The 14,383-nt window shown below is 50.4% G+C and overlaps 1 protein-coding gene across 2 annotated transcripts in view; it reads left to right on the forward strand.

Moving 5' to 3' along the window:
* The window catches only part of LOC140723143 (NACHT, LRR and PYD domains-containing protein 12-like), a 51,512-nt gene extending 41,141 nt beyond the window's left edge, over positions 1 to 10,371 (forward strand). For both annotated transcript variants that reach the window (XM_073037771.1, XM_073037772.1), the window contains 5 exons: positions 4,173 to 4,343; positions 4,499 to 4,669; positions 8,978 to 9,148; positions 9,304 to 9,471; positions 9,636 to 10,371. In XM_073037771.1, coding sequence (XP_072893872.1) covers positions 4,173 to 4,343; positions 4,499 to 4,669; positions 8,978 to 9,148; positions 9,304 to 9,471; positions 9,636 to 9,738 — 784 coding nt within the window. In that variant the 3' untranslated portion in view covers positions 9,739 to 10,371. The remainder of the gene's footprint in view (positions 1 to 4,172; positions 4,344 to 4,498; positions 4,670 to 8,977; positions 9,149 to 9,303; positions 9,472 to 9,635) is intronic.
* Positions 10,372 to 14,383: the final 4,012 nt, after the last annotated feature.

Consider the following 14,383-nt stretch of genomic DNA (forward strand, 5'->3'; position numbering starts at 1 on the left):
TCCCAACCTTAAAACTAACTAGGCTTTCCTCAAAGCCCTCTATTTTTCTAAGCTCCATGTAGCCATCCAGGAGTCTCTTAAAGACCCTATCGTACCCGCCTCCACCACCACCACCGGCAGCACATTCCGCACACTCAACAATCTCTACGTAAAAAAACTTACCCCTGACATCTCCTTAAAACTAAGCCTTCTCATGCAAGTCATTTTTGCCCTGGGAAAAAGCCACGGACTACCCACACAATCAATACCTCTCATCATCTTATACACCTCTATCGGGTCACCTCACATCCTCCGTAACTCCAAGGAAAAAACCCGAGTTCTCTCAACCTATTCTCATAAGGCATGCTCCCCAATCCAGGCAACATCCTTGGAAACACAAAGCACACTGCAGATGCTGTGGTCAAATCAACACGTACAAACAAGCTGGATGAACTCAGCAGGTCAGGTAGCATCCGTTGAAAGGAGCAGCTAACTTTTCGGGCCTGTTGATTTATCCTTGAAAATCTTCTCTGCACCATTTCTGTGGTTTTCTTCCTGTAGTGAGGCGACCAGAACTGAGCACAATACTCCAAGTGGGGTCTGACCAGGGTCCTATATAGCTGCAACATTACCTCTCGGCTCTTGAACTCAATCCCACGACTGATGAAGGCCAATGCACCGTATGCCTTCTTAACCACAGAGTCAACCTGCGTAGCAGCTTTGGGTGACCTATGAACTGGGACCCCAGGATCCCTCTGATCCTCTACACTGCCGAGACTTACCATAAAAACCATATTCTTCCATCACACTTGACCTGCCAAAATGAAACACCTCACACTTATCTTGGTTGAACTCCATGGGCAACTTCTCAGCCCAGTTTTGCATTTTATCAATGTCCCGTTGTAACTTCTGATAGCTTTCCACATTGTCCATAACACTCCCAACCTTAGTGTCATCAGCAAACTTACTAACCCATCCCTCCACTTCCTTATCCAGGTCATTTATAAAAATCACAAAGACTAGGGTCCCAGAACAGATCCCTGAGGCACTCCACTGGTCACCGGTCTCCATGCAGAATATGACCTGTCTACAACCACTTTGCCTTCTGTGGGCAAGCCAGTTCTGGATCCACAAAGCAATGTCCCCTTGGATCCCATGCCACATGACTTTCTCAATAAGCCTTGCATGGTTTACCTTATCAAATCCTTGCTGAAATCCATATACACTACATCCACTGCTCTACCTTCATCAATGTGCTTAGTCACATCCTCAAAAAAATTCAGTCAGGCTCGTAAGGCACGACCTGCCTTTGACAAAGCCATGCTGACTATTCCTAATCATATTTTGCCTCTCCAGATGTTCATAAATCCTACCTCTCAGGATCTTCTCCATCAACTTACCAAACACTGAAGTAAGACCCACTAGCCTATAATTTCCTGGGCTATCCCTACTCCTTTTCTTGAATAAGGGAACAACATCCACAAACCTCCAATCCTCCGCATCCTCTCCCGTCCTCATTGATGATGCAAAGATCATTGCCAGAGGCTCAGCAATCTCTTCCCTCGCTTCCAACAGTAGCCTGGGGTACATCCCGCCATGTCCTGGTGACATATCCGACTTGATGCTTTCCAAAAGCTCCAGCACATCCTCTTTCTTAATATCTACATTCTCAAGCTTTTCAGTCTGCTGCAAGTCACCCCTACAATCGCCAAGATCCGTTTCCGTCATGAATACTGAAGCAAATGCTTCTTTAAATACCTTCACTATTTCCTCCGGTTCCATACGCAGTTTCTCATTGTCACACTTGATTGGTCCTATTCTCTCACATCTTATCCTTTTGCTCTTCGCGTACTTGCAGAATGCCTTGGGGTTTTCCTTAATCCTGTCCGCTAGGGCCTTCTCGTGGCCCATTCTAGCTCTCCTAATTTCATTCTTAAGCTTCTTCCTGCTTGCCTTATAATCTTACAGATTCATATCATTACCTAGTTTTTTGAAATTTTCGTAAGCCCTTCTTTTCTCGACTAGATTTACAACAGCCTTTGTGCACCATGTGTCTTGTACACGACCATCCTTTCCATGTCTCATTGGAATGTACCGACTCAGAACCCCACGCAAATATCCCCTGAACATTTTCTACATTTCTTCGGTACATTTCCCTGAGAACATCTGTTTCCAAATTATGCTTGCAAGTTCCAACCTGATAGCCTCATAGTTCCCCTTACTCCAATTAAAGGTTTCCCTATCTTGACTGATCCTATCCCTCTCCAATGCTATGGTAAAAGAGATAGAATTGTGATCACTATCTCCAAAATGCTCTCCCTATGAGAGACCTGACACCTGACCAGGTTCATTTCCCAATACCAGATCAAGTGCAGCCTCTCTTCTTGTAGGCTTATCTACACACTTTGTCAGGAAACCTACCTGAACAGACCTAACAAACTCCACCCCATCTAAACCCCTAACTCTAGGGAGATGTCAATCAATATTTGGGAGATTAAAATCTCACACTTCAACAACCCTGTTATTATTACTCCTTTCCAGAATCTGTCTCCCTATCTGCTCCTCGATGCCCCTGTTACTGTTGGGTGGTCTATACAAAACACCCAGTAGAGTTATTGACCCCTTCCTGTTCCTAACTTCCACCCACAGAGACTCCATAGACAACCCCCCCATGACGTCCTCCTTTTCTGCAGCCGTGACACTATCTCTGATCAACAGTGTCACAACCCCACCTCTTTTGCTTCCTTCCCTGTCCGTCCCGAAACATCTAAAACCCGGCACTTGAAGTAACCATTCCTGCCCCTGCACCCTCCAAGTCTCTGTAATGGCCACAACATCATATCTCCAAGTGCTGATCCACGCTCTAAGCTCACCTGCTTTGTTCATAATACTCCTTGCATTAAAATAGACACATCTCAAACCATTGGACCGAGCGCGTCCATTCTATATCACCTGTCTATCCTCCCTTTCGCACTGTCTCCAAATTTTCTCCATTAGTGAGCCAACCTCCCTCTCCTCCAACACATCAGTTCGGTTCCTACCCCCCAGCAATTCTAGTTTAAACTCTTCCCAGTAGCTTTAGCAAACCTCCCTGCCGGGATATTGGTCCCCCTGGTAATCAATTGCAATCCGTCCTATTTGTACAGGTCACACCAGCTCCAAAAGAGGTCCCATTGATCCAGAAATCTGAATCCCTGCCTCCAGCTCCAATCCCTCAGCCACGCATTTATCCTCCACCTCATTCTATTTCCATTCTCACTGCCACATGGCACAGGCAGTAATCCCAAGATTACTACCTTTACGGTCCTGCTTCTCAATTTACTTCCTAACACCCTGTAGTCTGTTTTCAGAAATTCTTCCCTTTTTCTTTACCAATATGTACCACGACCTCTGGCTGTTCTCCCTCCCACTCCAGGATAACTTGGACGCGATCTGAAACATCCCAGACTCTGGCACCTGGGAGGCAAACTACTATTCGCGTTTCTTTCCTGCGTTCACAGAATCACCTATCTGAACCCCTAACTATAGAGTCCCCTATCACTGCTGCCATCCTCTTCCTCCAGGGAGGCCGTCCCCCCCTTCAGCAGTACTCAAACAGGAGCACTTATTGTCAAGGGGGACAGCCACAGGGGTACTCTCTAGTACCTGCTTCATGCCCTTCACTCACCTGACTGTGACCCACTTCTTCAGTCTCCCGTGGCCCCGGTGTGACCACCTGCCTGTAACTCCTCTCTATCACCTCCTCGCTCTCCCTGACCAGACGAAGGTCATCGAGCTGCATCTCCAGTTCCCTAACTCGGTCCCTAAGGAGCTGCAGCTCGACACACCGGGTGCAGATGTTGCCGTCCGGGAGGCTGGGAGTCTCCAGGATCTCCCACATCTGACACCGAGCACAGAAAACCAGCCTCACACACATACTCTCTGTCTGTATTGTAAACAGATAACCTACCTCGCCTCGACTCTTTATCGCCGAAGCCCCGTTGAGCCAAAGCCTTCCTACTCTGTCTCCCGCTCCTCTGACGCTCGCTTTGTAAATCTGTCTTCCTTTTAAACTCTTTCTGCTGTTCTCACTGGCTGACTTGCACAGTCGTGCTGAAGAAAAAAATCAGTAATGGTGTAACTGATAAACACTGGGGATTTATACCGTCTCCTGTCTCTCTGTGTCCTTCACCCGCACTCTCTCTCATCTCCAGGCTGACCCATGTCAGTCTCACAGATTCTGGTACCGAAAATCTCGCCTCCGCTCTCAGTGCAAACCCATCACTGACGGAGCTGAACCTGAGTGATAATCACCTGGGCGATTCAGGAGTGAAACTGGTGTCTGCGGCTCTGAGGAACCCGGAGTGTAAAATACAGAAACTGTGGTAAGTACCAGACTGTGGGAGATTGTGTTTACAGTCACTGGGTGTCTGACACTGAACATTAATGTGATCAGTAATTGTGTTACTGATAAACACTGGGGATTTGTACCATCTCCTGTTTCTCTGTGTCCTTCACCCTCACTCTCTCTCATCTCCAGGCTGATCGATGTCGGTCTCACAGATTCTGGTGCCGAGGATCTCGCCTCCGCTCTCAGTACGAACCCATTACTGACGGGGCTGGACCTGAGTGAGAATAAACTGGGAGATGCAGGAGTGAAAATTGTGTCTGTGGCTCTGAGGAACCCGGAGTGTAAAATACAGAAACTACGGTAAGTACCAGACTGTGGGAGATTGTGTTTTCAGTCCCTGGGTGTCTGACACTGAACATTAATGTGATCAGTAGAAACAAAGAAAACCTACAGCGCAATACAGGCCCTTCGGCCCACAAAGCTGTGCTGAACATGTCCCAACCTTAAAACTAACTAGGCTTTCCTCAAAGCCCTCTATTTTTCTAAGCTCCATGTAGCCATCCAGGAGTCTCTTAAAGACCCTATCGTACCCGCCTCCACCACCACCACCGGCAGCACATTCCGCACACTCAACAATCTCTACGTAAAAAAACTTACCCCTGACATCTCCTTAAAACTAAGCCTTCTCATGCAAGTCATTTTTGCCCTGGGAAAAAGCCACGGACTACCCACACAATCAATACCTCTCATCATCTTATACACCTCTATCGGGTCACCTCACATCCTCCGTAACTCCAAGGAAAAAACCCGAGTTCTCTCAACCTATTCTCATAAGGCATGCTCCCCAATCCAGGCAACATCCTTGGAAACACAAAGCACACTGCAGATGCTGTGGTCAAATCAACACGTACAAACAAGCTGGATGAACTCAGCAGGTCAGGTAGCATCCGTTGAAAGGAGCAGCTAACTTTTCGGGCCTGTTGATTTATCCTTGAAAATCTTCTCTGCACCATTTCTGTGGTTTTCTTCCTGTAGTGAGGCGACCAGAACTGAGCACAATACTCCAAGTGGGGTCTGACCAGGGTCCTATATAGCTGCAACATTACCTCTCGGCTCTTGAACTCAATCCCACGACTGATGAAGGCCAATGCACCGTATGCCTTCTTAACCACAGAGTCAACCTGCGTAGCAGCTTTGGGTGACCTATGAACTGGGACCCCAGGATCCCTCTGATCCTCTACACTGCCGAGACTTACCATAAAAACCATATTCTTCCATCACACTTGACCTGCCAAAATGAAACACCTCACACTTATCTTGGTTGAACTCCATGGGCAACTTCTCAGCCCAGTTTTGCATTTTATCAATGTCCCGTTGTAACTTCTGATAGCTTTCCACATTGTCCATAACACTCCCAACCTTAGTGTCATCAGCAAACTTACTAACCCATCCCTCCACTTCCTTATCCAGGTCATTTATAAAAATCACAAAGAGTAAGGGTCCCAGACCAGATCCCTGAGGCACTCCACTGGTCACCGGCCTCCATGCAGAATATGACCTGTCTACAACCACTTTGCCTTCTGTGGGCAAGCCAGTTCTGGATCCACAAAGCAATGTCCCCTTGGATCCGATGCCACATGACTTTCTCAATAAGCCTTGCATGGTTTACCTTATCAAATCCTTGCTGAAATCCATATACACTACATCCACTGCTCTACCTTCATCAATGTGCTTAGTCACATCCTCAAAAAAATTCAGTCAGGCTCGTAAGGCACGACCTGCCTTTGACAAAGCCATGCTGACTATTCCTAATCATATTTTGCCTCTCCAGATGTTCATAAATCCTGCCTCTCAGGATCTTATCCATCAACTTACCAACCACTGAAGTAAGACTCACTAGCCTATAATTTCCTGGGCTATCCCTACTCCTTTTCTTGAATAAGGGAACAACATCCACAAACCTCCAATCCTCCGCATCCTCTCCCGTCCTCATTGATGATGCAAAGATCATTGCCAGAGGCTCAGCAATCTCCTCCCTCGCCTCCCACAGTAGCCTGGGGTACATCCCGCCATGTCCTGGTGACATATCCGACTTGATGCTTTCCAAAAGCTCCAGCACATCCTCTTTCTTAATATCTACATTCTCAAGCTTTTCAGTCTGCTGCAAGTCACCCCTACAATCGCCAAGATCCGTTTCCGTCATGAATACTGAAGCAAATGCTTCTTTAAATACCTTCACTATTTCCTCCGGTTCCATACGCAGTTTCTCATTGTCACACTTGATTGGTCCTATTCTCTCACATCTTATCCTTTTGCTCTTCGCGTACTTGCAGAATGCCTTGGGGTTTTCCTTAATCCTGTCCGCTAAGGCCTTCTCGTGGCCCATTCTAGCTCTCCTAATTTCATTCTTAAGCTTCTTCCTGCTTGCCTTATAATCTTACAGATTCATATCATTACCTAGTTTTTTGAAATTTTCGTAAGCCCTTCTTTTCTCGACTAGATTTACAACAGCCTTTGTGCACCATGTGTCTTGTACACGACCATCCTTTCCATGTCTCATTGGAATGTACCGACTCAGAACCCCACGCAAATATCCCCTGAACATTTTCTACATTTCTTCGGTACATTTCCCTGAGAACATCTGTTTCCAAATTATGCTTGCAAGTTCCAACCTGATAGCCTCATAGTTCCCCTTACTCCAATTAAAGGTTTCCCTATCTTGACTGATCCTATCCCTCTCCAATGCTATGGTAAAAGAGATAGAATTGTGATCACTATCTCCAAAATGCTCTCCCTATGAGAGACCTGACACCTGACCAGGTTCATTTCCCAATACCAGATCAAGTGCAGCCTCTCTTCTTGTAGGCTTATCTACACACTGTGTCAGGAAACCTACCTGAACAGACCTAACAAACTCCACCCCATCTAAACCCCTAACTCTAGGGAGATGTCAATCAATATTTGGGAGATTAAAATCTCACACTTCAACAACCCTGTTATTATTACTCCTTTCCAGAATCTGTCTCCCTATCTACTCCTCGATGCCCCTGTTACTGTTGGGTGGTCTATACAAAACACCCAGTAGAGTTATTGACCCCTTCCTGTTCCTAACTTCCACCCACAGAGACTCCATAGACAACCCCCCCATGACGTCCTCCTTTTCTGCAGCCGTGACACTATCTCTGATCAACAGTGTCACAACCCCACCTCTTTTGCTTCCTTCCCTGTCCGTCCCGAAACATCTAAAACCCGGCACTTGAAGTAACCATTCCTGCCCCTGCACCCTCCAAGTCTCTGTAATGGCCACAACATCATATCTCCAAGTGCTGATCCACGCTCTAAGCTCACCTGCTTTGTTCATAATACTCCTTGCATTAAAATAGACACATCTCAAACCATTGGACCGAGCGCGTCCATTCTATATCACCTGTCTATCCTCCCTTTCGCACTGTCTCCAAATTTTCTCCATTAGTGAGCCAACCTCCCTCTCCTCCAACACATCAGTTCGGTTCCTACCCCCCAGCAATTCTAGTTTAAACTCTTCCCAGTAGCTTTAGCAAACCTCCCTGCCGGGATATTGGTCCCCCTGGTAATCAATTGCAATCCGTCCTATTTGTACAGGTCACACCAGCTCCAAAAGAGGTCCCATTGATCCAGAAATCTGAATCCCTGCCTCCAGCTCCAATCCCTCAGCCACGCATTTATCCTCCACCTCATTCTATTTCCATTCTCACTGCCACATGGCACAGGCAGTAATCCCAAGATTACTACCTTTACGGTCCTGCTTCTCAATTTACTTCCTAACACCCTGTAGTCTGTTTTCAGAAATTCTTCCCTTTTTCTTTACCAATATGTACCACGACCTCTGGCTGTTCTCCCTCCCACTCCAGGATAACTTGGACGCGATCTGAAACATCCCAGACTCTGGCACCTGGGAGGCAAACTACTATTCGCGTTTCTTTCCTGCGTTCACAGAATCACCTATCTGAACCCCTAACTATAGAGTCCCCTATCACTGCTGCCATCCTCTTCCTCCAGGGAGGCCGTCCCCCCCTTCAGCAGTACTCAAACAGGAGCACTTATTGTCAAGGGGGACAGCCACAGGGGTACTCTCTAGTACCTGCTTCATGCCCTTCACTCACCTGACTGTGACCCACTTCATCAGTCTCCCGTGGCCCCGGTGTGACCACCTGCCTGTAACTCCTCTCTATCACCTCCTCGCTCTCCCTGACCAGACGAAGGTCATCGAGCTGCATCTCCAGTTCCCTAACTCGGTCCCTAAGGAGCTGCAGCTCGACACACCGGGTGCAGATGTTGCCGTCCGGGAGGCTGGGAGTCTCCAGGATCTCCCACATCTGACACCGAGCACAGAAAACCAGCCTCACACACATACTCTCTGTCTGTATTGTAAACAGATAACCTACCTCGCCTCGACTCTTTATCGCCGAAGCCCCGTTGAGCCAAAGCCTTCCTACTCTGTCTCCCGCTCCTCTGACGCTCGCTTTGTAAATCTGTCTTCCTTTTAAACTCTTTCTGCTGTTCTCACTGGCTGACTTGCACAGTCGTGCTGAAGAAAAAAATCAGTAATGGTGTAACTGATAAACACTGGGGATTTATACCGTCTCCTGTCTCTCTGTGTCCTTCACCCGCACTCTCTCTCATCTCCAGGCTGACCCATGTCAGTCTCACAGATTCTGGTACCGAAAATCTCGCCTCCGCTCTCAGTGCAAACCCATCACTGACGGAGCTGAACCTGAGTGATAATCACCTGGGCGATTCAGGAGTGAAACTGGTGTCTGCGGCTCTGAGGAACCCGGAGTGTAAAATACAGAAACTGTGGTAAGTACCAGACTGTGGGAGATTGTGTTTACCGTCACTGGGTGTCTGACAGTGAACATTAATGTGATCAGTAATTGTGTTACTGATAAACACTGGGGATTTGTACCATCTCCTGTCTCTCTGTCTCCTTCACCCTCACTCTCACTCATCTCCAGGCTGGACAATGTCGGTCTCACAGATTCTGGTGCCGAGGATCTCGTCTCCGCTCTCAGTACAAACCCATCACTGACGGTGCTGAACCTGGGATACAACTCGCTGACAGACCGATCTGTCCCCGCTATCTGCCGCCTCATACTGACCCTCCCGAGTCTGGAGTGGATCTGGTGAGTGTTTGTGTTAATGTTTAATGTGATAAAATATCAGCAGATCTACGGGTTTTCTGGTGATATTTGTCTGTGAGAGTTGTTAAAACATTAACCCCAGTCCCCTGTTACTGACACTGTTGTGTAATCTGTTTATTTCATCTTTATTCTCCCAACTGTTTCAGCCTGGGGTCGAATCAGTTCAGTGAGATCGGGGGTAAGGAACTGAGATGTCTGCAGGGAGTCAGACCCGGACTGAGAGTGATCTGTGAACATCTGAATGTGTGAACATCCCTGTCCGTGGAATAGTGGCATTTTGCCCGATTCTCCACCCTCCCCTTTAACGCCCGCCATTACCTTTAATGGCCGCGCGCCGGATTTAGTTCCCAATGGTTTTAACGGAACCGGCTCCAGTATCGGGCTCGGTGACATCGGAAGCCATTCCGCAGTGACCTATTTCCGCCTGTTGTCCAGCTGCCACCTGTGTGGGTTCGAGACTGCCCCAGGAAGTACAAAGACCAGAAGAGCCCGGGGTCCAGGGCTCAGTCTGGGACAGCGGTGTCCCGGGGTGGGATTATCCAAGGTGAGAATCTTTTTGCTCCCTTTGCTGAGGACAGTGCATTCGGCAGTCTGGCCGATATAATGATGTTAAATGGACAAATCCCTCGGCAGTGACCCTGGATCTGCAGCGATCCCGGACACGGCCCTGAATTGTGATTTTATAATCATCGGTTCCCCGATGCAGAGTGACGGTGAGAAACGGGACTGATTATTCAACCGGTCACTCCTTGTCGCCGGTCAGTTAATTGTGTGTGACTGTGAGTGAGTCGGGAGCAGCTTATTTATTCCCGCACGTCAGCAGCTCACACGTTGTTTAATTTACATTTGTCATGATGAAATCAATAAACCGCTGTAACTTCCTGTCCTGGTGCCGGACTCGAGTTTTATTTGAGGTTTCTGCTGCCCCCCGCACCCTGTGCACTGCAACAGTGGGTCGGAGCTCCTCACACTGACACAGTAGCGTCTCAGCTCCAGGCTGAGGGAGGTCGGACTGGCAGAGTCTGGGTGCCCAGGATCTCATCTCCACCCAACCCACATCGTGGCTAACTGCCCCGCATCAGATAAAATCGACTATAATAGAGGTGTGTCCATGAAGTCCCAAGTACAAGTACGGATGGGGGATGAAATACCAGCGTTAAAGGCAGAGTGAAGTCTCTCCACATTGTCCCATCACACACTCCCGTGGTCAGACACGGTGTGAAGCTCCCTCCACACTGTCCCATCACACACTCCCGGGGTCAGACACAGAGTGAATCTCCCTCCACACTGTCCCATCACACAATCCCAGGGTCAGACACAGAGTGAATCTCCCTCCACACTGTCCCATCACACACTCCCGGGGTCAGACACAGAGTGAAGCTCCCTCCACACCGTCCCATCACACACACACCCGGGGTCAGACACAGAGTGAATCTCCCTCCACACTGTCCCATCACACAATCCCAGGGTCAGACACAGAGTGAATCTCCCTCCACGCTGTCCCATCACACACTCCCGGGGTGAGACGAGGAGAAAATCTCCCTCCACACCGTCCCATCACACACTCACAGCGTCAGAGAGTGAATTTGCCTTCCTCTGTGCTGTCCATTTCGCCCTCTCCTGTTCTGTGGCGTGAGATTTTTTTTAAATCAAGATATACTGTATTCAAAAATAAAATTATTTACAACAAACCATTTGATGACTCTGCCCTTTACAGATGTTTCTATGCATTTCCACACTTTCAGCCACTCATGTGGCACTCTGTTGGTTCATCTTTACACACCATTGTTGAGGGGTGAACTCCCCACCACCCAATCCCACACACTCCTGCTGGAGAAGAACCCTAAACCCTGGTCCTTCCCCACTGGGCCCTTGCGGTGACTGCACCAAGTATCAGCGCGTCCCTCAGCACATACTCCTGCAACCGAGAAGGTGCCAGTCAGCAGCATTCCCCCACGGTCATCTCCGTGTGCTGGAAGACCATCAAGTTTCTGGACCTTCACCGAGTTGATGATCTACCAGCAGCACCGGATGTTGGTCTCCTTGTGCGTCCCCGGGAACAGCCCGTAGATCAGAGAGTCCTCTGTCACGCAGCTGCTGGGGATGAATCTCGACACCGTCCCTTCCACCCTTCTCCACAAACCCTCAGTGTGCAAAGAGGTGGGTCACCGACTCCTCCTCACTGCAGTCCTCCCGTGGGCAGCAGGTTGTGGAGGCGACGTCCCGGGTGTACAGGAGGGATCAGACTGGGAATGCCCCTCTCACGGCCAGCCAGGCGAGGTCTTGCTGCCTGTTGGTGAGGTCTGGCTATGAGACATTTTGCCAAATGAACTGGATGGTCTGCTCAGGGAACCACCCCACTGTGTCCATCATGTCCTTCTCCTGCAGTGCCTGCAGGACATTACGTGCTGACCACTGCCTGATGGCCCTGTGGTCAAAGGCGTTGACCTGGAAAAACCTTTCTACGAAGGACAGACATGGCGGCAACGACCAGCTGACTGGGTGTTGCGCGGGAAAGGGACCAGACCCATCCTTCGTAGCCAGGGGGACAGGTAGAACATCGGCACAATGCGGTACTTGGTGCCCACGTACCTGGGATCCACACACAACCTGATGCATCCACACACGAAACTGGCCATCAGGGTGAGGGCGACATTGGAAACGTTCTTGCCCCCATTGTCCAGGAACTTGTGCATGACTGCCCGTCTGACTCACTCCATCCTCGATCCCCAGACGAATCTGAAGACGGTTCTGGTGATTTCCAAGCTGCAGGAGCGGGGCACTGGCCACACCTGCGCCAAGTGCAGCAGCCCTGAGAGCACCTCACACCTGATGACCAGGTTCTTGCCCGTTATCGAAAGGGAGCGTCCTCAGCACAGTCCCAGTTTCTGTTTCACCTTGGCAGTCCGCTCCTGCCAGTTCTTCCTGCACGCCTCAGCACCTCCGAACCAGATCCCCAGCACCTTCACGTGATCAGACCGGATGGCGAAGCGGACACTGGATCGGTCGGGTCAGTTGCCGAAGAGCATGGATTCGTCCTTCGTGCGGTTGACCTTGGCCCCCGACGCCAGCTCAAACTGTTCGCTGATCAGCCTGCGAACTGACCTCGGATCGGAGCAGAAGACGGTGACGTCGTCCATGTGCAGGGAGGTTTTGACTTGTGCCCCTCCGCTGCCTGGCAGCGTCACCCCTCTTATGCCCTCATCCCTCCTGATGGCTTCGGCAAAGCGTTCTATGCAGCACACGACAGGGGAGAGAGGGCAGCCCTGCCTGACTCCAGACCTGATGGGGAAGCTGTCTGTTTCCCACCCGTTGACCTGGACTGCGCTACAGATGTCCGTTTAGAGCAGTTTGATCCAATTCCGGATTCCCGCCCCAAATCCCATTTTGGAGAGTACATCCGCCATGTACGTGTGCGATACCCTGTCGAAGGCTTTCTCCTGGTCCAAGGCGACCAGACAGGCGTCCACCCCCCCCCCCCCCCCCCCGTCCTGCACGTAGGTGATGGTGTCCCTCAGCAGCGCGAGGCTGTCTGAGATCTTCCTGCCCGGTACAGCACAGGTTTGGTCCTGGTGGATCACCAGCTCCAGTGCAGACTTGACCATGTTGGCGATAGCCTTGGACAGGATCTTGTAGTCCACATTCAGGAGTGAGATGGGCCTCCAATTCCCAATGTCTTCCCTCTCCCCCTTATGCTTGTAGATGAGGGTGATGATGCCCTTCCTCATGGATTCGGACATGCTGCCTGCCAGGAGCGTAGCGTTGTACACTTCCAGCAGGTCGGGGCCCATCCGGTTCCACAGAGCCGAGTACAACTCGACCGGTAAGCCGTCGCTTCCGGAAGTCTTACCCGACTCAGAGGAATGGACGGAGCCAGACAGCTCGTCCAGGGTCAGTGGCTGCTCCAGACACTCCCGCTTGCCGTCGTCTAAGATCTGCGTGATAGAGGTACTGTCCAGCCTGCCGTCGGCGCTGCCGGATGGTCCAGCCGGGACGTCACCAGCAGCGGTGGGAGCCGGAGCGGAGTGTCCCGGTATTTGACGTCTGCTACCAGACCGTCCCCGACCACACCGACAAACCCCGGGTCCACCAACGCGACCACCTCCGGTAGTTACGGAGGTGTGGCAGTCCGCACTCCTGGAGGAAGGTCACGTCGGCCTTTACCGGTTCTTTATTTCAGAAGCACACTGTCCTTACCTTCGCAGTCCTGAGCCTTCATGCCCACGGCCTTTGTGAAGTCCTTCACCTTCTGTGTGCTCAGGAACTGCAGGTCATCCTCCCCTGGGTGTGGCAGTTCCTGTTCTGTGCCTGGGGACTTGGTGTCTCCCAGGCCTGCTGCCCCTTCAGGCTGCGAGGCTCCATACGTGGCTCCGCTCCCGGGTTCCCGGAGCTGGGGGTCTCTGGTGGTCTCCGCCTCCTGTGCTTGTTCTTCGGGGGTGGCCAGCAGACTTTCCCCACCCTCTCTCTCCTCCTCTCCGTTGGCTTTGCCCGCTGCTTTGTCTTCTGGGGCTGCTGCTGGCCTCCCCCAACTCCTTCCTCGTCTGACGTGGACAGGTTACCGGAGGCTGCGTGGTCCCCTGCCTTTCTCTTCACGAGCTCCTTCCGTTCCGCCCTCTGTCGTTTGGCCGGAGCTTTTTGGGCATTCTTTCGTTTGCCCACAACGCTCCAGCCTTCCTCCCCCTCGGCTCTCCCCTCCTCCATGGACTCCTCCTCCTTTTCCTGTGGAGGGTCACAACCGTACACAAAGGACCTCCGGATGATCGGTAAAGGTAAGAATGATTTTCCGGGCTACTATCTTAAACACCGACTGAGGGACATTTTCTGTGAACTCTGGACCTCATAGTCCGCAATCCTGGGACAGTCCTGCTCGGTTCCCTCTCTCTCAGTCCCACGA

This window comes from Hemitrygon akajei, unplaced genomic scaffold, assembly GCF_048418815.1.
Source record: "Hemitrygon akajei unplaced genomic scaffold, sHemAka1.3 Scf000102, whole genome shotgun sequence".
In the NCBI taxonomy this organism is placed as follows: domain Eukaryota; kingdom Metazoa; phylum Chordata; class Chondrichthyes; order Myliobatiformes; family Dasyatidae; genus Hemitrygon; species Hemitrygon akajei.